Source organism: Zeus faber (genome assembly GCF_960531495.2).
Source record: "Zeus faber genome assembly, chromosome: 9".
In the NCBI taxonomy this organism is placed as follows: domain Eukaryota; kingdom Metazoa; phylum Chordata; class Actinopteri; order Zeiformes; family Zeidae; genus Zeus; species Zeus faber.
Genome location: NC_137197.1, coordinates 19,440,838 through 19,463,318, shown reverse-complemented (window position 1 = coordinate 19,463,318; position 22,481 = coordinate 19,440,838). Strand labels below are relative to the sequence as shown.

The window sequence follows — 22,481 nt, the reverse complement described above, 5'->3', positions numbered from 1 at the left end:
ATGCAAAAAGAGAAAAAAAGAGAGTAAAATAGAGCGCTGTTTTATATTTTCTCTATACACAGATTGTATTTTTATAGTGTTTGTATTTTTTTCAGACGGTTAAACATTCCTTTTTGTTTTTCTGCACTACAGTGCACCAGGTCCTTTTGTATGGAAATGCAATTGGCCCAAAAGAACAGATCCAGATTCTGATTCAGAAGTACAGATACTTAAAAAAATGTGCTGAAGTACATTAAAGTACTTGTAATAAACAACTTTGTTTATTTCCACCACTGCACCCCTCCATCAACCCGCCTGTAGAGTAAAAAAAAATAAAAGGAGTAGAGTTAAAAAATAGAAAAAAACTCAAGCAAGAAAGAAGGAGAGGAGGAAGAAGAACTGGTAAAGTGTGGAAAGTGGGTCATGGCATTAGTCACAGCTCCAGCTCAGCCCTTCGCCCAAAAACAGAGCGTTCCTCTCGCAGGGGGACGCCCCGAAATCACCCACCAGCCCCGTACGCAGTCTGCACGGCAGCACGAACAAAATATGCGATAAATAAAACGAAACAAATTCAAATAACGGGGAAAACAGGGATGTTTGCGCGGGTTGCTATTGCGTCAATATAATAGAAAAATAGACCATAATAATGAAATGAAATGAAATAAAATGAGATGAAATGAAATAAGGAGGAAACAGAACGTCTGCGGTGTTACTTAATATTTAATTTCCCGCGCTCGCCTCCGGTGCTATTCTTGGATTCTGAGTTCCCCTGTGCTCTCCTCCCACTTTGTAAGAGATCCTCCTCACCCACCCCACCCCACCCCACCCGAGTCTCTCTATCGGTGCTCCAGATGTGCCGGTCCTCACCGCTACGCATCGGCACCGGCACTTCTCACAGGCTGGCGGTCTCTGTTCTGCCCTCTCGAGTGGACAAATCAAGCCGACTTGGAATCTTGTCAAATAAATCATATTTTATTGAGTCGGACTTCTGATTTTAATTATGAGGACGCACAAGCTGTCGCGCGTTCTAATGACCCCGTCAACATGTGGAGTAAGGGGCGCGCATTTTCTCCGCTGCGCGTCCCCGTTCCACCTTTCCCCAAACAACACAAAACAAAAGAAAAACATGTTCTCGATTCAATTCACTTTGATTGAGTTGAGTTCAATTCAGTTCAAATGGAAAAGAAAGAATCTGATTAACAATATAAGATGAAATTAAAAACCAAGAATGTGAACGTTTCAGTGAAACGTTACAGTATCTGCACAAATGAGTGAAGAGAACCTAAGATAAAAATATGTTTTTTTAATCATTACTGTTAAAAGATATATACAATGAAGATGACCTAAAAAAAAAATAATTAAAAAAAAAATATTATATATATATATATATATATATATAAATTAAAAACATTTAAACAACTCTCTTTCCCACTCTCTCATTCCTCCCCTCAGGCCCCTTCACATGATTTATACTCCGCTCCACTGCTTATCTATCTATCTATCGCACTATCTGTCTGTCTGTCTGTCTGTCTCTGTCTTTCTTCCCCTCCCTCCTCCCTCCTCCTTCGCTCCCCCTCAGATAAGCTTGTTTATTGGCTGATATCTGTTGCAGCGCCTCCCGCTGTGGGGTGAGCTCTGGGCTTTTAGTGACTCACTGGGTGCTAATGTGGTGGCTGGAGGTCCAGACACACACACACGCACACACACACACGCGCACACACACACGCACACACACACACACACACACACACACACACACACACACACACACACACACACACACACACACACACACACACACACACACACACACACACACACACACACACACACAGTTTGTGTCTGAGTAATCCCCAAGTTTATATCTCTAATAAAGTATCTATCTATCTATCTATCTATCTATCTATCTATCTATCTATCTATCTATCTATCTATCTATCTATCTATCTATCTGTCTATCTATCTATCTATATATCCATCTGTCTGTCTGTCTGTTTGTTTGTCCTATCTCCAGAGCTCCAAGGGAGTCCTGAAGAAGTCTCAGAGCCGATCCTTCATCACGACACTCAAACAGAAGGTGGGGACGATTCTTTTTTTATGCAAAAAGAAATAATTTACATTAAAACAGGAATTTTCCGACCAATAACGCAAAGGAAATTGTGTTACATTGAAAGAAAAAATAGGAAAATACAATTAAATTGCCACATAATGGGATGAGAGTATTTTTTTTGTATTCAGATTCCCCACAGTATGTACATGATACACTATTCGGCTCAGAAAGGAATTAATTATTAATCCGCATTAATTACCATGGATTGTGTTTTCCGTACACACGCTTCATTCAATTGAGTACAATTTGAGTTATAACCCTCATTGTGGAATTGTGTTATTATGTTTCGCTCGCTGTAATTTGCTGTGATTTGAGTGTCCAGTGTTATGTGATCCACTCAAGCCTGCTTCACACCGAACGCGCATCCGCATCCCGCAGTCGGATCCTCCCCCCAGTGGCCGCTGGTTTAGGGGAGATGGGGGAGCTCCTGATTTTCCAGCGCAACAGCGAATGTTTTGATGAGCTGGACATTTACCATTTTCCGCGTATTTGCGTTTAAGATAAAACCTTTACATAGGGTTTGCAAGGTGTATTGCTCGGGAGTATGGCGCCATTATTATTATGAATAATTAATGAATCTATTATTATTTTTATTAATGTTGGTTATGCAAGGAAAGCACCTCCCACATGCTGCTGCTAAAACGTTGTCCTATTTTTATTCTCCATGATACTTCTCATTAGCACTGGCAATGCAGATTCCCCGCTCCGATGTGAAGACAAGGAAACGGTCTCTCGCTGAATCCTAATTTTAGATCATTCATTCAGTCTCCCACTTCCAAACAGTGAATCCATTTTCCTTTATTAACGGGTGTATTATGTAACTAAAATATACAACATACTGTCCCGATAGCTTATTGAAGTATATTGAAAATTCCCTTGTGTTAAAAAAAACTGTTATGTAATCAGAAATTATGCATTTTAAAAACATTCTATAACCACTTCATACATTTTATGCCCACAACCATTCCTACACATCCTTTTTCTCGACAATTTACCGCTCACTTTCCCCTCTTCATTCTTTCAATCTTAACCCGTTTTCATTCAGCATCCTCCCACTTGTGTGTGTGTGCGAGTGTGTATATTTTGTGTGTGTGTACACAGTGTGTTGGCAAGCCACCTTAAACCCTGTAATTATCGTGACCCTCGTCCTCTCTTGAACACCGCTTTAGCTCCTAAGACGTGCTGCACACTCGTTAACACACACTTACACACACACACATACTTACACACACGCGCGCACACACACACACACACACACACACACACACACACACACACACACACACACACACACACACACACACACACACACACACACACACACACACACACAGTGACTCCTGAAGCACACAGCACTCTAAAAACCTACACTCCAGCAAACAATCAGTGACTATTAAAGCACACTCATAAAGAGCTGTACTGCGGACAGACATGCAACACAATATAAATGCAGCGTTTTTGATCGTAGAAGAAAGCCAGTGTATTGTTAATCCTTTGTTAACATAAAATACATTAAGAAACATCTAGTGTCATTTTCGACAGAAGTGTGTATGCTGTGTTTATTGCTGTTGTTTATGAATATAAAGCGCGCTTCACACCAAATCCAAAAACGTATCTGACCATTGGACCATGATCTTTAGTGTGACTGAGACCAGTGTCCAGTGGAACCAGTGGAATTCAATGACTATACCTCTGTTTGCATGTCCGTGTGTGTGTGTGTGTGTGTGTGTGTGTGTGTGTGTGTGTGTGTGTGTGTGTGTGTCTGTCCAGAGGCACTCCAAATCCAGGCTGACGTGCCAGAGTGTGGACAAGGAGGAGGAGGGTCAGGAAAGCTCGTGGAGGGAGGCCGGAGGACAGTTCTACAGGTGTCACATCACATTGTGGCTTTTTCTTTGTTATTGTCCTGAAAAACACTCAATCCTCACCAGCACCAAAAAAAAAAAATAATAATCTGACAAAAAGGACCTGATCTTTCCTAAAATGTTTCCTATGTATTGGGTTTTTTCATATATATTGGAATTTCTTGTAATGTAATTTTTCGTATGTATTGGAAATATCATTTGTGATCATTACTTTTACATTTGAGTGGCATTACTTACAAAACGATGGACTTAATTCCATGTTAAAATAGTGATTAAATAAATAATCCTTTCCGGTGCTAAAAAGGAAGGACATCGCCCTGAAGCCCCAACTCCAATGTTAATCAGTTAATCATCATTTAATTATTAAATGACTTCATTCAAAGGAAATATGATTAATTTGCAAGTTAATCCTAGAGATAGAGCTTCGTTAGCATTTTGGGTTTGGACTTTGTAGTCAAACTTTGGGCATAAGCTGTTGAAATGGGTGAGGTTGAAATAATTATGTTTAAGGAACTGTGTTTAGGCGTCGTGGTCCAGACGGAGAAATCTGCAGCGATCCGATTTTCTAACGGGAGGCGAGCTGATTACATCACGTCACTTCATGAATTCCTCAGATATGAGTTGAATTATAGAAAAATGCATTAAGTGGAATTGGGAATGGATCTGAGAGAGGGACGGTCAAGTTTGCAGTGGATGTTATATAAGCCTAAAAAATTTGAAAAAATGGATGGGGGAGGGAGGAGGCAAATGCACAGAAAGACTAAACTATGAATATGTAACAAGACAAAATATAGTGATAAAAATCTGAGAATCGTAAAGAAATTGGCAATATACAATGAAGTATACAATAAAGAATAAACCTAAAAATAAACAATAAACCAGTACAGTACCTCTAAATCAACAATTTGTACTTTCAACACACATGTGTTGAAAGGCTCTTAGGGCTCCTAAGCATTTCATTTATCTATGTAATTGTATGAAATATTTTTGTTTATATTTATTCCACTACAAAAAAACAACATTATTTATAATGATTTAATGTGACTGGACTCAATTAACATTCTCTAAAACAAATGACACAATTATAATGAAAGCAAGGCATTGAATGGAAAATTTCTATCCTGTTGTTTTAAAATAATTAAATGTTTTACTCCCAATATTTTTCTTGCACCGGTGTCTTCCAACGGAGTGAAGAGCATTTCAATGGTTTCAGTTAGAATTCTCGTTTAATTTTGTTCACTGGAAAGACCTACCTCTAAATATCTATTGTTTACTAGCCAAGACTCAGTAAACGAGGTTATAGGCATCGATTTCGGAGGCGGGCGCAGGGGATAAGTCCCCCTCAGTCAGAACATGTGCATTTGTTCCCCCAATAAAAACTGTTTTTTGTTTTCCTTTACATAAATAAAGACATTTCCACCATAACGTGATGCAGAAAAGGCTCAAATTGGCGCAGAAAAACTCACCCGAATGCAGGAAATGAAGGGTTTGACGCTCACAATTTCTTAATGTCATTACTGAAAGTTCCAACGAAACCTCCGCCACTGAGCGAGATGGAGAACGGGCCTCAAATAGGTTTTCCCTGGGGCCCCCAAGTCACCTAGTCTGTCTCTGCAAACAATGCACTTAATACATGAGTATACATTTTTGGTTTTGTATTTCTGAAGTAGTTTTCCATCTCTTTTTTGATAGTGAAAAGAGAGGGAGAGCCACTGAACTAACCTGGCTCCTGTGTGTGTATCTGTGTGTGTGTGTGTGTGTTCTCTCACTCAATTTTCCTCTCTCTCCTTATCGCGCCGCACACTTCCAGATATTGACGAAGGTTTTTCTTTTTGATGCTTCGTGATATTTTTCGAGGAGCCTCTTGAGGGCCCAGACCGCCTTGAAGCATCTTGATGTGTCTCGTTTTGAAATATCAGTCAAACGCATGACCACAGAGAAGCAGTCTGCACAGTGCTGGGAGACGTGTGTGTGTGTGTGTGTGTTTTACTCTACTTGTAAGAACCAGTCTCCGAATTGTAACATGGGTCCTCACCTACCAGGTGTATATACTCAGAACCCACTCTGACACCAGTACAAGACTGTGTGTGAGCCCTGCTCTCAGAGTTGACTATTCTTTAGCTTAAAAGCGCACCAGGAACATGGGTTCTCACTTACCAGGTGTGTTTCCTCAGACCTCACTTTGATACTGGTACAAGAATGTGTGTGTTTGTATGTTTGTTTGTTTGTTTGTTTTCCTATACATGTGAGGACCACTCTCTGTATTGACTCTTTTTTTTGCTTTAGAAGTGCAGCAGGAACATGGGTCCTCACTTACTAGGTGTGTTAACTCGGACCTCCTCACTATTTTTTATTTTTTTTTACCTGTGCTGTCAGCATGCTGGGCATACGACACAGAGTCTTTGTGCTATTGCATCTAGGACAGAGTTAGTCCGCAGGTGGAGTTCTAATTCTCAACCTGCAATGCAACTCTTTATTCATTCTTTAATCAAGAACCCAAGTAGCGGAAAAGGCCCCACAGCCCCCCCTGAATCCCGCAGCCGTATAAGCTCCGAGCACCCTGCCCTGCAGCCTCATTAGACCCCCCAGGCCCCAGAGAAGCCGGGAGCCCGTGGAGCAACACCCACGCACGGCCCCGAGGAACATAAGCCAGTCCCAGAGAGCCCGAGCAAACCCTGCACCCCGAATGTGCACACATACAACCCACCCCCTTGAGTGCGAGTCCTCCAAACATGTTGAACCCCAATCACTTGCGTCCCTCCTGCCCTGCAGACCCTGGTCTGGTGGCGTGTTGTTTGGAGTACGATTTGTGTGGGTGTGTGTGTTCCAAGCTAATATGCTAATATGAGTGGTATTAAAATTGCAGGACAGACATGAAGCATAGCAGGGCATGAGCGTGAAGGGCAACATCGCAAACCGCCGAGACCTATTGTGCGGTGTATGTACTGACTTGAGTTTTAGTCACCGGGAGGGACGGGCGAAGCACAACTAAATTAATGCAGGTGTGGCCGGGGCCGCGTGGACCCCACCATAGACCCGTGCGTGCCCCAGGGTCAGCACCTCACTTTGATACCAGCACAAGAATATGTGTGTTTGTTTGTTTTACTATACTTGTATACTTACACACATACTTGTGAGGAACGCTCGCAGGGTCGAGGCTCAGTTGTTCCATCCAAGTCACCGCAGAGGTTCCTTTTCTCTCTCTTTCTGTCACTGTCTGTGTCGTTCGTTCACTCACAGGGAAGCGAGGCGGAAAAAATGGTTTTACAGAGCCTTAAAAAAAAGTCCAAAACTGGTTGAAATGTTTCCCCCTAATCCAAAATGTGCCATACATCTCAAATGACTTGTATTTAAACTCGGTCATGTTTTGGATGTTTTCGTTAAAAAAAGTAAATTAGAAACGATATTAGAAATTATATTAAGTATAAAAATTGAGACTTGAACCTGTGACGGAAGCATCTCAACCCGCCTCGGATCCTGAAATACTAAATATGGCGTCAAATGGGGTCTGTGGAGTATGTATGTATGTATGTATGTATGTATGTATGTATGTATGTATGTATGTATGTATGTATGTATGTATGTATGTACGTACGTACGTATGTATGTATGTATGTACGTACGTATGTATCAGGCAAACATAGAAGACAGCCCTAAAAAATTAAAATATCCAGAATATATAGACAGGCATTGCCAAACAAAAAAGCTGGAATTGTTGTTCAAAGGCACCTATGCTCGACTCCTATGCCATTAACACTTTGCAGTTCACACGTTTAGCATATGTTTTTTTGTGAAATGATCCAGAAATAAAAATTCAATTACATATCATAGTCTAGTTAAGTTATGCCGGACATGGCGTTTTTTAAAATCTTGTTTCCTTTGGACCTTTCTAACTTTAAGCACCTGCCACTCTGCACGGGCCTGCTCCTCTCTCACTTTGTCGCACCCCTTTGTTCCGCCAGGGGAGGGAGGAAGAGGAAGACGATGAAGCTGAGTCGAGAGATGTCCAACCTGGTGGTGTTCACCAACTCGGTGGCCTCACACGAGTGTCTGGATGAAGGTGCGGAACAGGACACTAAGTATATGAATGGGAGGTTTATTAAGTATTAAGTCATTTGTATTTTATACACACATATATATATATATATATACCTTATAAAATAACCTTGTTGATGTTTCATGATGCAGGCATTCTCACTCATTGGTTAGAGTAAAACATAAAAGAATGGATGCGCGTTAAACTGAATCAAAGAATGTGTAAATGAGCAGGCTGGTAGCGGAAGAATAAGCCTACAGTTTTGCAGAAGTGCTGTCGTTATTGTACAATATTCTACTTAATATTTTAAGTAGCCTAACTACAAAAGCTTTATGTTGATGTGGTAAGTTGGCAAAAGTATTTTTTCCCTTCTTTAATTTGAAGTGCCCTATTATTATTATTATTATTACTATTATTATTATTATTAATAATAATAATAATAATATTATTATTGTTAATGTTATTATTATTATTATTATTATTATATTACAGTGTGGGTAGGGGACAACAGTCACTCAATATACAGTATAGATATTGCCACTTCTAATCGTAATGCTACCATACTGTAACTTGTACTGACTGTGAACTAATTTCCTCTTGCCCATAGTGGGATCACTAGTTAACTGTGTCGATAGATATATAACATATGTGTTATTTCTTATCTTTTAATTATCTCTTTCTTGCCTGCCCTGTTTTTTTGCTGCCGTAACGCCTGAATTTCCCTCTGGGGATTAATAAAGGATTATATCATCTCCTCTTATAAAGACACTTCGTCCCCCTGGTTTTTGGGTCCTCTAGGAACTCCAGGGGATGTGCTGTCGTTCAGTGAGACCAGAGCCCAGTCGCTGGTGAACCACCGGGCAGAGCAGTTTCTGGCGTTCAACCAGAGGCAGCTGTCACGGATCTACCCGTCGGCCTATCGCATCGACTCGTCCAACTTCAACCCCCAGTTCTACTGGAACGTGGGCTGTCAGCTGGGTGAGACGTCGAACCTCCTTGTTAGCCTGTAAATTAGAATATTTGTTCTCATTATAAATGTATTTATTATTGTGAACTACCAGGTTTTTTTCACTCAAATTGAGACAATATTTTTTCATAGTCGTTGATGCTTTGGGATGCATTGAAACATTTGGCAAGACAAACTCACGGGTTTGGAACATTGACAATAACCAAAAATCCCGGGATACAGAGTATAAAAGTCGTCGTTTATGACAGGAGTAATATGGAATCAGAGATCTGCTCTGCAATAAATTGAGTTCCTTTAAAAAAGAAAAGGTCAAAAGTTGCATTGCATTTCGACACAAAGCAAATTTCACCTCTTTCAGTAAGATTCATATCAGTTTTATTCCATATCAGTTGATTTTAACTGAAATATAAATTTTCCTTTACTATTTTCATAAAAATGTTCGTTCTGAAATGCAGAATTGAATTGATTTTTAAACAGATGTGATCGACTCACAGCCAACCTGTATTTTCCTCGGCTTGTTCCTCTCCTTATTTGTTCGTCTTGTTTTTTTCCTTGTAAAATATAACAATACACTATAAGCAGATAAATCATACATTTTTGAAATTTCTTTCACAAGACAGATATGTTGCCTTACAGCGTTTTCCTTTAGATAAATACCTGGATACAGATGTGATGAATGAACATTCCATTTGAGCTGGGTGGTAAACAGTGACTCTCAGTCAGGAATAAACATATAAAATTATAATTATTATTTTTTAAGTGGCTCTGAACTACCAGACCGAGGGGCGGATGATGCAGCTCAACAGAGCAAAGTTCATGCTGAACGGAGGAAGCGGCTACGTCCTCAAACCACCACCCATGTGCCAAGGTACACACACACACACACACACACACACACACACACACACGCACAAACACACACACATTAAAACAAAACTTAAAAACATGATTTGTTGGGTTTATGTATGATTTGATTTATGATTTAAAACAGCACTATAAACATTTAAATAAGGGGAGTAAAACAGGGTATGCATATAAAATGAGTACAGGTCGAGAAAGAGAAGTGTGATGGAGATAAAAAACCTTTTCAGGCTCCTTCAATCCATTCTGTGAAGACCCACTTCCAGCTTGTCCCAAAAAGCAGCTCATCCTCAAGATCATCAGCGGGCAACAGCTTCCCAAGCCCCCGGATTCCATGCTAGGGGACCGCGGAGAGGTACACATGCGCACATACGCATGCAAGCACGCACGCACGCACGCACACACACACACACACATACACACACGCAAATTGATGCACATGCACACACATAGTAAAAATATAAAACAAAATGGGGAAATGTTCTGCAGAATAAATAATGGTTTTAGCATTTTTTATGATTTGATTGCCCTTCCCGTGCAGATCATTGACCCATTCGTCGAGGTGGAAATCATCGGTCTGCCTGTTGATTGCTGCAAGGAGCAGACACGCGTGGTGGATGACAACGGTTAGACAGACACAGACGCACACACACACGCACGCACACACACACGCACATGCACAGACGCACACGCACACGCACACACTGGTTTGGATGTTGGGGATTTTCGATACCGGTGTCCACATTCATATCTTGTAATATTCCATTGTAGTTTCAATGTAGCGACACAAGATGGCACAACTACCTAGGCACCGTGAAACGAGGGCCCTGAACACAGGCGGAGAAGTGATTACCCCGTGACAATGGTCATTATTCAGAAATAACTGACCGCTGATTGCCACTATTGATCAATCAGAGTGTTCCATAGAGCCGAGACAACTAATGCAATCTCATTCAGTGGAGTCACCGTCATCAAGCGTGACAAATCATTCCCCATCCTACAGAAATCACTGCGGTTTCCGACTCCCGTAGTGCAGCGATTCCCAACCTAGGGGCCGCGGCCCATCGCAAGAGGGCCACCAAATTATGGGCAAAACCCTTCGATTTTATTGAAAAAATAAAATAAATTATTAATGACAAAAACGTTTTTAAATGTAAAAAAATATATATATATATTTTATGGTATTTTTTCTTTAAAACCTTCAAAAATGCATCATCACTGATAGATAGGAACTTATGCTCGGGCCTTCTACATTCATTGATCGAATGACCAAGCCGGACCACGATCGACGTGCACCTGTACATTTTCGAACTTGAGGTGATAACCAAAATGGATGGTTGACAAGCATCAGGCACACTTAAAAAGGAAAGAAGCCGTTGGTACATCATCCACAAGCGATGTCCCGGCGGAACCGTCCTGCCTGTCAAACAAAAAAGAAAGGTTTGGAGACAGTATAGACAGTATAACAGTATAACAGTACATGTGCAAGCCGCTTGAATTTTTTCGATAGTTAACTCATGGAGCATCAAGGCAAAAAGAAAGTCTACAAAACGTAATTTATGGGCACCGAGAACGCAAAGGCGTCCTATTGGGACGCCTGACCATAGCCAAGGCTGGCGAGCCGTGTGCAATCGGCGAGAATTGAATTCTTCCCGACACAGAAGAGATAGTGGGGGTGATGTTGGGAGAGAAGGCGTGCGAGCCAATCGACCTCATCTCATTGTCTGATAACTCAGTCAAAGGCAGGACTGACGAGATGGCAGAGAGTGTGTCAGAACGGCTGATAACGAGCATACGAGAGAGACGTTTTTATGCCCTCCAATTGGATGAATCGACAGACATCACAAATCTGTCGAACCTGCTTTGCCGACGTAAGGTATGAAAACAATGGAGCGATAAAAGAAGAGTTCCTGTTTTGCAAATTTTTACTGACGCGTTCAACTGCTCAGGCCATTTTTGACATTCTGAACACGTTCATAGTTTCATCACACGGGCCCTTGATGGGGCCCGTGTGATGCTAGGCCAGCACAGTGGAGTCATCACCTGGGTGAAAGCTGTGGCTCCACTCGTAGCATCTGTCCACTGCAGTATACGCAGAGAAGCGCTGGCTGTAAAGAAAATGCTGCAGATCTAAAGACTGTTCTGGATGAGGCGGTCAGAGTCAACTTCATCAAAAGCCGTCCACTGCAATCACCTTTATTTTCCGTTTAATGTGACGAGATGGGCAGTGACCATAAGCAGCTTCTGTTACACACCGAAGTCCAGCGGCTCTCAAGAGGGAAGGCACTGATGCAACTTTCTGAATTGCGTGATGAGGTGAGGGCGTTTTTTCTCGACACAAAATTTGAACTCGCACATGGCTTCAGTGATTTTGAGTGGCTGGCAAAATTGGGAAACCTGGCCGCCGTTTTCAGCCCCTTAAATGCACTCTGCACAATGCACACAATGCAACCTCAGTCTCACAGGAAAAGCAGTGACAAAGTTCAATGTCCAGAATAAAATAGAAGCGACCAGAAGAAAAATGGATATGAGGGCCAGGCAAGTTGACCAGTCAAACTTTGAGAATCTGTCGGATATTTTGACAAAGGAAGAAATGCGGCTTCCCGTCACTGTGGTCAGTCATGTCAAAGAGCACCTGCGTGGTTTGAGGACCAAGCTGCGCGGATACTTCCCCATCCAAGATGGGCAGTGCAGCTGGATCGGAAACCCCTTCGCCAGCCAGTGATGAGACCCTCGCAGGCCTGAGCGCAAAAGAGATGGACAGCCTTGTGGACCTCTCCCGCAACAGCGGATTGAAACTGGCTTTCTCACAGAAGTACCTGACAAACCTTTGGCTTCATGTTGCTTCTGAGTATCCCGATCTGTCCAACAGAGCTGAAGTATGGCTATGACTGGCTTTTCCGTGCTTGTGGCATTGAAGACAAAATATAGGAATAAACTGAATGTTGAGCCAGATCTTCCACTGAGATTGTCATCCCTTAAGCCAGACATCAAGCATTTGGCATTTGGCTTTTTAGGTGAATCAATATTAATGTGCTCCTATTATTGTTGATTTTGTCAGCGCTGGTGTTAGTAGATAGGCTACATTCAAAACTGCGCCCTTCAGACAGCCCTTACTAGATACCGTAACTAACATTACGCGAAAGATTACGGTTATTTTTAAGCCACCTCTTTTTTTTGTTTTACCACTACTGCACTGTGTGTATGAGAATGCATATGATTTTTGAAATAAACGTCCTTTAAGAACGCACTGTTTTGCTCAAGAATTACTTCTTGCTGGATGTGGGCCGTGAACACTTTTGAGATTTTCCAGTGGGCCGTGAGTCTGCAAAGGTTGGGAACGGCTGCCGCAGTGAGTTAAAACACCCTGATATTTCATGGTGGTGGCCTAAAACCAGATTTGTCCATTAGCTTGTGTTGTGTACTGTATAAGGGGAGCTGAGGAGAAGGGCGTCCGGCCTATGCCCCGCCCCGTCACCGAATCACCGAACCTTGGGAAGGACAAACCCGTCCAAGGGAAAGGTTATGGAGCTGTGGATTCTCACATCTTAGTGATAAAGGATTACTGTGCCGATAAAGGATTACTGTGCTGGGGTCAGTGATCCATTGACTAGATCGCCTGACACACCATTACTACCTGCTCTATCCATCTTCTTTATTGGGATGTCTGGCTACTCGTCCATGTTTCTAGTGTTACTTTGAATGTACCTTTCAAGCCCGAAGGTTCTCTATTTCACTACGTTGTCTATGGTATATTATTGTATTTACCGCCTATTTTTGTCTCTGTCTGTGACGTGCAAACCACCAGGTTTTAACCCTGTGTGGGAGGAGACCCTGTCCTTCACCCTGCACATGGCCGAGGTGGCTCTGGTGCGTTTCCTCGTCTGGGACCACGACCCGATCGGACGAGACTTTGTCGGCCAGCGCACCGTCGCCTTCAGCAGCCTCATGCCTGGTTTGTGTTGTATTTGCAATTGTTTGTGTTGTATTTCTAAGGGTGTTCAACATTACAGTGCGTCTTAACCAAATGTAATGAAACACTCGATTGCTTGACTTGAAAATGAACAAGCATATTGGCTGTGTCCTCAGCACATGCAGTTTGGCTACACCCCGTAGGGAAGTGTATCCCAGTGTTCCCAGGGCCCTAGATTCCCATAATGTAATAAGGGGATGAGGGTTGTTAATGCTGCATATCGGGTAGCGGGTATCAGGTAATGAGTATCTTTGTAAGCAACATATCCATGAACACCATTTCAGATATAATTTATGTGAAAAAGGACTATCAGATTACTAATTACCAAAGGTATGGACTTATTCTTCTTTATATTCTTCTTAGTTATGATTGTTAATTATGATTTTTTTTTTTACGTTCAGAAAACGTATGGCCTTGGGAACTTGTTTAGGTAAAGTAGTCGTAATTATGGATTAACACAATTTTTATTTATTTTTTTTAATCTACGTTGATGTTTGTGATCCAAATTTGCCTTGAAACTTCTGATGACCTTTTGATGAGGAGTGATCCTTGACATTGATTGGCTGGTTTTGTTTTGGCACAACATACTCCAGCTATTTGTGTCATTCAGCTGACTTTAAGTTCACTGCACATCATGGAAAAAAAACATGTCAGATTTGCTTAAGATGCACAGTGATACTTTGAGGCTGTTAAAATACCCTGTACTTAAAAGGGGAAATTTGTCATTGTGAATTAGTGTAAATTTAGTTATAATATCATTTGACAGTCAGAAGCATGCTTGCATGTTGACAATACACAATATCCCCCATGGCAATGGCATTTTATTATTTTTATATTATTTTGTCTTCTTTTAACCATGAGACACAATTTTAAGTGTCAGTCACTGCCTAACTTTCTGTTTGTTCCCAACCACAGGTTACAGACATGTTTATTTAGAGGGGTTGACTGAGGCATCCATCTTTGTCCATATATCCGTACATGACATCTATGGGAAGGTGAGTGCTATGCAATGCAGATCTTTACTTCTTTTATCCAAGGATATTTTCCTCCTACACTATTGACTGTATGTAAGAACTGCATTGGAATTGTGCATTCTGGACGTAAAAGGAAAAAGTGGATAAACAACGTTATGCTCCTTCCAAATCCTTTGTTTTTCTAGTGGAGCCCCCTAGTCCTGAACCCCAGCTTTACTATAATGCATTTTCTAGGATCTAACAAGGTATCCTGACAGCACGAAGTCTGTGTGTCGCATGAAACATTTATGCATGAATGCAAAACCGGTCTTTTTGTTCTGCCATAAATACAGTTTGGTGCTTGTGCATGAAATTGCAGTAAACCACCAACATGCAGTACTGAGAAATGAGACCATTTCATTTGTTTTTGATTACTGTGTTTTCACCTATCCTCCATTAAGATGATTCAATTTGTCTTGTTGTGGTGCTATTGTCAGTAAATGTGTAATAGCTGAAATTGGCAAAGCAAACATGCATGCATAATTCATGGTTGTTTTTGCAGATTGGTTTTGTTTGTTGGACTTGGAAGGTTATGGCACCATCTATGGGCAGCTTCTGTACACAAACAAAGCAATTGTTTGCTCTAAATAACACGTTGCTCAACACATGGCTGGATAGTGACATTGAGCAACTATGTCTAAGGTGTAACGTAATGTCTAAGGTTTCTTCATTCTGCCTCAGATGTGCATCTTTCTGCTACATTATTATGTGTGACACTTACTTAATGTAACGACTAGATTATGTTATTCACCCTGTATTTCTGTTGCCTACAGGGTCATCAGCTGCGTGGTATCAGGGGCTTATTCAGCCGATCCTCTAAATCCTCTGTAGAAACCAACTCCGGTGCTGCTCTGAGGAAACGCTCTATCAGCGACCACTTCTTGCGCCGTACAGCCAGTGCCCCTGCAAAGGGACGGAAGAAGACCAAGATGACCCTCGCTGAGCCGACGGCTTCCATATCAGACCGAAAGAATAGTGCTGTGGCCAGAGGAGAGAGCATAGCTGGAAGAGAGTCGGTGGTGGACAGGCGTCATCAACCACGACCCCCTCTCACCCACAGGCCCATCTCCATGCCCTTGGACACTCTTCTGCAAGGGCAGTTGTCCCTCTATTCCCCAGACAAGGAGCAGCATGACCTGGGTGCAGACACTGTCATTGGTGGGTATTCATCTCTGGTTTTCCCTGAAAACTAAAATGCAAACTGCAGGAAACTATATACAAATCAGAACCAAACTAATATGAATATCAAATAAGAGATGATGTACTGATAGATTAAATAAATAATCTCATATTAACTCAAGAAGCCTCCCAGCATTTCTGTGCAGTGTTGTGATCACTAATGTTCTTGAAAACAAGAGGCTCACGTGTTTCTTTGCGGCCATGTCTTATTTGGTTGTATGCTGCTTTGGTTGGTTTGCACTTTGTTAAATGTTAACCTTCAGTATTTTTGTCCACTTTTTCTAACCTTTCATTCTCTAAAAATCTAACACAGACGCACATGTAACCGTATTGATGTAATAAGACTGCTGCTCACTTTCCCTTATACGTTAACTTGCCTTTTCTGTCCCTTCTTCACTCTGTTGTCCTTCTTTATAGTAGAGAACTGACTAGGATATCCCTGCAGGTAATCTTAAATGACTATTGTTGCGTCATCCAAAAAACATACAGTACCAGTATTGCGTCTACCGAAAAGTATTTTGTTCGGTGCCTAAATATTGCTGTGTGATTTGATCCCACTAGAGCTAATGGATCCCATGCCTTTTCCTGAAGTGTTCACGAGTTTGGATGTTTCTGTTTTTACCTTCACAGCTTCATTTCCCAGCTTCCCTTCACAGTTGTACTTGGTGCTACATCCCATTTGTCTGTGCATTGTTAGTGGCTTGTGATGGCTGGACTAAAGGTTCTGTTGATGTTGTCTTGTGTTCGTTGGTCATTGGTAGCATTTATGAATGTAGAACAGCATGGTAATTCCTTTGTTTAATTTTCTGTCACTAGGAATGTGCCCCTTTGAGCGGCCCAGGTCTACATCTGTGGGTCTCCTCATTGAATCATCTGCCACCGCCCAACCGAGAGTCTCTTCCCCTTCAAGTGCATACACCAGTGGAAGTACACAGCTTGGCCAATCAGATGAGACTTCTTATGTTGTCATTGGAAAAGAGGAAGCAAGAGGTGAAGGCGATTATTTTAAAGTACAATCACAGAAAGGAGTCCACAATAGCAGTGGATATGGGATCATGTCCGCAGGTACTCAAGAGGAATGGCGGAGCTCACTATTTGGTAACACCCAGAGGAGACCACACCATCTGGAGACAACATCAAACAGCACACCATTTATGGTAGCAACATCCATCTCTTCGTCGTCCTCTTCTGCCCCCACTCCTGTGCCTCCTCTTTCCCCAGTAAACGTGGATCGCTCTAATGTCCGGAGTCCCAGCTCCTTACATGACAGTACCATCTCCAGGCTCATTGATGCTGTATCCCTAGGCAATGAGAATGACACCTGTGGGTCTATTTCTGCTCTAATCGGTCAGTTTGAGACCACTTCTGACCAAAACAATCATACCTCATTATCCAGTGGTGGCATGAAAAGTGAAAATCAGGGCTCTTTTCATACCTCCACTCAACACTGTAGCACCCCTAACGCGTCAAACATCAAGTCTACAATCCCACATAACGTGATGCAAGATTTCATGTCACCTCTTGACACCAGAGTATCAAATTGCACGAACACAATCAGAGGACTAATGAGTCCTCAAAACACCATTCATACAAACCACAAACTCCTTTCACCACAGAAGATCTCCCAGGTAGACACATCTGCTCCAATTCTCTTCTGCAGCCCAGAAACTGCTGAGCAAGAGGAGGTTTACACCATTCTGGATGAAGAGGTATTGTCTCCTACCTCGGTGTACAACCTGAAGAAACAGTCCATTCATCTCCAGCCAGAGTCAATGGAAAGTACCCCATCAAACAGCCTAGCTTCCTCCCCAGTCAAACCATCTCAGAGTTTGGTGAAAGGGGGTAGCATGGAGTGGCGTCATGTGCAAATAGAGAGGGCTGATAGTGAGCTGGTTAGGGAGTCAGAAGAGAGCGTGTACGAAGAGGTGAAGGACCCAATAGGCCCCTTGCCAGAACCGGTCAGTGGTTCTTCAAGAAGCTATGTAAGCAACAGGCCTGAAAATGGTACTCCTTCAAAGTTCTACAACGGCTGGACCACATCTAGTTTCAAGGAAATAGAGATAAATGTTGATGAGGATCCACTGGAGATGATGCTGATGTCACCACAATATATCCAAACTCTCACAAGCCCGACAAAACGTCATGCCATTTACCAAAACAATGTATACACTACAAGCTATTCAGAGCAAAAAAATCCATCACAATCCTTTAACTCGCAAGATCAGCGCTCATCGCATATGTCTCCATTTTCACAATGTGTCTCACCGGTGTACCAGCCTTCTTCACAGCTGTCACACCACCAACTGCCACCGAATTACCAGCCATCTCACAATGACAGACTCATCAATTCTCAATCCACCAATAATAGTCCACTTCGTCAGAACAGCCACCCTTTTGGGCAGTACAGATCTAAGTCCTATGACCACAACAAAGACTTTAGCATGTCCTATGCTCAACAGAGAAGCTACAATGGCAGCACTGGCCAAAATGGATGCTACCAGGAAAGGCTGGGAGACAAGCCACCAGAGAAGGAGGGAGTAGGTTGTTTTAAGAGTGGCTCTTTATCCTCTGAGTGTCTCCCTTCCAAACCAGGTGTACCTGTAAGTCTCTCTAGAGACAGAGCCTTGTATTCCCCTACCTCTGACACTGATATAGTGTACAGCCGGCTGGACACTGACTGCTACACGCCCTCACCTGTATCTTCAGCTTCTCAATACATCCAGGTGCGTCAAAGTCAGCCACAGTCATACAGTCAAACACAGCCACCGACCCAAATGTATTCCCATCTTGATAGTACACAGCCGCCTAAGTCTGAAACTAGGGCTCAATTACAGGCACATTTAGGCCCTTCGCCAGTGCTTTCTCAACCTGCCACTATAGCATGCAAAACCTCTTGTCCAAGTAAATCCAAATCCCTGGGAGACCTGACATCTGAGGACATATCTTGCAACTTTCAGAGTAAATATAATATTATAAGCCGCAGTTTCATCACTCCCCACATGAAGGAGCGAAGGAGGATGGGGGCCCTGGGGGGTCTAACCCACCAAACACAGTCATCGGACCCACTCACAGAGCAATTGCGCAAGCTGGTAAACCTAGAGGGACACGACAGGCCTCCGTCCCCCCAGCTGCCTCAGATGGCCAAAGACCTGTTGTCACAGCAGCAGCCGCCCTTAAACGCAGCTCAGTCTGCTCCCAGAGATACAGATGAGTCACCAGCGCTCCTCACACGTCGCCTTTCCTCTCGAAGCCAAAGCCGCGTGCGTCACATCAACAGCCGTGCTCGAGAAAGGCAGCAGGAAGCGCTGAAGCCTCGGGTGGAAATGGGGAATACTGGCACCGTCGGTGTTGGCGGCGTGGTACTGCGTAACAAACCAGCCTCCCAGAACCCGTCCACTAACAGACATTCCACTGGTTCCTACATAGCAGGTTACCTGGATCAGCTGGAGGACAGGGGGCTTCCTGAGGGAGCCTGCACATCACTCCGCTATGGATATGTTGACCACTATGGGGATGGCTGCTACACTAATGACTCATATCCATCTGTGGACTCTACTTGCTCTTCATCAGAGCCTGAGGTTTACTTTTTACTTAGACTGTAGCTCTACCACCCGGTAATGACCTACAATGAGAAGGATGGCTTTACATTAATTGTGGAAGGAAGTGCTGTTACACAAGATGATCAAAGGAAAAACATGAATTTGGCATTTCTTGCTGTCCCCCATGTTTACTTCCAGGTTTTCCTTATAATATTTTGGTCCTAAAGTGTATCCTTTGTACAATATAGCTGGGGCATTATATACTTGTTATGACTGATTGGATCTGAAAGCATGTACTTCCTGTATGCGATTCCCACTATTCAATAACGTGAGAATTCAAATTCCACCTATTCTGGCAATGTATTGTCTTGTTCTGCTCAGCGTGTAATTGTACCCTGAAGTTAATTTCCTCTAAAAAATATTCCTGAGCTGATTGTACAAAATCTTTTTCTGTTCGTCCCTGTGACGTGCTGTCTGAATTGTCTACAGTTACTATGAAGCAAAAAAGAGGAATTGTGTTGGAAGTTGGAAGTTCTCAATCCTTGTAAATTTTGAATGTGTAGTAAACAGCCAGTTTTATAGGATGGGGTCTGTTTTTATCAGATATCTTATTTAAGGTTATGTTTGTGTTGTGTGTAAATATTCTGAATTGTTTATTTGAATCTTGGATTTCTTTTTAATTAAAAGGGTCCATGAAGTTTAGGTTTCTGCATGTTAATTGTGAATTTGTCAAGCATGACTATGCACCACTAGTGCAACTCATACAGTAAATGTTGCCCTAGTGCATCTGCCCTGGACAAATAGTTGCACTGTATGAAATTAAGGATCATAGACTCGCTTGCATTTGGTGAAATACAGAACATAGAATTGCTTGCCTGGACCTCCTCTCCTTTTGATTTCTAGGATTTGTAACACTGTTTAATATTTTAAACCTTTGAAGTTTAAATACTTTTATTTTTATAATTACTTTGATACAGACTGCAAAAAAAGTGCTCTCTAGTTGGAACTGGTAATTTAATTTGTAAATAACGGAATAGAAGGGAATGCTCACACAGATTGAACATTGTACAGGAATATGATGAGACTTTAGGGTTTTAGACTGAACAAAACTGCAGTTTTTTTTTTTAATCTTTTTTTCCAGTGTTGAACCCATCCTCTTTTCTTTGTTGCTCATTTGATGACTATGAGCATTTTCCTACAAATGCAATAAAATATGAACTTATCCAAAGCGAAACTTGATTCAAACAAGCTTATTGTGTTTGGAGTTTTGTTTAAATTGTAAAAATACAAATGCTGAAATAGTATACAATCCATACAATGTCTACAGGGCTACAATGCTATACAGGGTCTGATGTTAAATCCCTTGTGCTAAAAATTAGGCTACATAGGGTTCAGCCAAACAACTTCACACACTTCACTCTTGTCCCTAAGTACCATCGTAAAACTCCATACGTGAAACTCCAAATGGCTCAGTTGGTGACCGAGCTGCGACAAGCCCCACAAGTGCCAGCGAGAGCATTTCAAGTGGGCATTTGTATTTCAATGTCACTGAGTTTTTCAAGTGGGCACCCTCCTTCAACGATGCTTTGTTGAATTAGGCCCACTACACATCCAGAAGGGTTAGCAATGAGTTCAGGCCTGTATTCCATCCCTTCCCTCCCAAAAAGAAAACAACAACTTTTTTTCTTTCACATTCTGCTTCCTCAGTTTTCATTTGAAATGTTTCAAATGAATTTCAAATGTAATTTGATGGTGTAGAAGAATGATTCTTAACCTTTTTCACCTCAAGACTAGACTACGATGTTGTCTTTGGAACCCTAATTTGAAAAGACAGCTGATTTATTTTTGGAATTTATTTAGTCCAAACTTTCATATGTGTCTATAATGTAGTTACATATGTAAATAACAGTTAAACTATGATCAAAACAGCCATTATTGTATATTCTCTAACAGTGCTAATGTCTTGTAAATTTGCTAATGGTGAAGTTTAACTATCAATCATTTTTCTGGATACCATGAAAGCATTTGAAGGACCCCTGGGGGTTCCCGGATCCCAAGTTGAGCATCTATGCTATCTGCTTATCTAACAAGCAGCCATCTGAATGGCACCCAACGTGCTAATGTTAAAATTATAAAAATTGAATGTTGAAAATAAAAACACAGACCTATTGCTTATTTTAAAAAAAGGTTTTTTTTTTTTAAATTAGGAATAGGTACATGCATAAAAAAACATTGTAATGTGTTTACCTTTTGTTAGGTATGATAGGAAAAACAAGATGAAAAAAACATGCACGTGCACATCTAATCCATATCCATGTGCCTCCTTTTGGTGCATTTATAATGGACCAAAATGTAATTGAAATTAAATTATTTTGTAATTGAGGTTACAAGTAGCACACCTGTGGCACTGGGCATGTATTTCCCTGCACATATGGGTGGCATATTGGGCTATTCTAAAGAATTAGGGCAGCAGGATTTAGAGCAGCATAATGAAAGGGATTTAAATCAGATTTGTTGGGTGACATCTTATTTACAGATTAAAAACTTTATGAACAGTGCCACTCCTTTCTACATACACACACACTCGCACACACATACAAACCAGTCCTCTCACACCAATTGCTCTGGCATCTTGCTATCATTGTGGTTGTGTGTGTATGCATGTTTGTGTGTGTAATCTTCTGGGTAAACTTTGTGTGTGTGTGTGTGAGTGTGTATGCGTGCGTGCACGTGTGTTCCAAATCTGAGGTCAGCAGTCCCCTCAAGGGTCCCCGAAGGTATTTACTGTATATATACCCACTTAACCTGTCAGAGTGGTCTGGTACACTGCAGTTTAAATGTATTTGTGTGTCCGTTCTGATTCTGAGTTATTTTTTCCTTCCTTCCTGTTTTACTTTTTCTGCTGGTACAGTAGATAGGATTGTATGTATTTGTTTCCTCTCATTTAACTGATGGCAACGTC

The 22,481-nt window shown here is 41.8% G+C and overlaps 1 protein-coding gene across 1 annotated transcript in view; it reads left to right on the top strand.

Annotated features, from left to right (window-relative positions):
* plch1 (phospholipase C, eta 1) overlaps positions 1-19,582 on the top strand; it is a gene marked incomplete at its 3' end in the record, with an annotated part of 73,229 nt that extends 53,647 nt beyond the window's left edge. Inside the window, exons 13-28 of the mRNA XM_080006678.1 lie at positions 1,994-2,056; positions 3,860-3,954; positions 7,914-8,011; positions 8,786-8,965; positions 9,715-9,822; positions 10,046-10,170; positions 10,357-10,441; positions 13,624-13,770; positions 14,704-14,783; positions 14,948-15,007; positions 15,575-15,959; positions 16,797-16,907; positions 17,046-18,142; positions 18,257-18,452; positions 18,573-18,713; positions 18,861-19,582. Of these exons, the coding sequence (XP_079862804.1) occupies positions 1,994-2,056; positions 3,860-3,954; positions 7,914-8,011; positions 8,786-8,965; positions 9,715-9,822; positions 10,046-10,170; positions 10,357-10,441; positions 13,624-13,770; positions 14,704-14,783; positions 14,948-15,007; positions 15,575-15,959; positions 16,797-16,907; positions 17,046-18,142; positions 18,257-18,452; positions 18,573-18,713; positions 18,861-19,582 (3,693 nt within the window). The remainder of the gene's footprint in view (positions 1-1,993; positions 2,057-3,859; positions 3,955-7,913; positions 8,012-8,785; positions 8,966-9,714; positions 9,823-10,045; positions 10,171-10,356; positions 10,442-13,623; positions 13,771-14,703; positions 14,784-14,947; positions 15,008-15,574; positions 15,960-16,796; positions 16,908-17,045; positions 18,143-18,256; positions 18,453-18,572; positions 18,714-18,860) is intronic.
* Between the last annotated feature and the right edge of the window lie 2,899 nt (positions 19,583-22,481).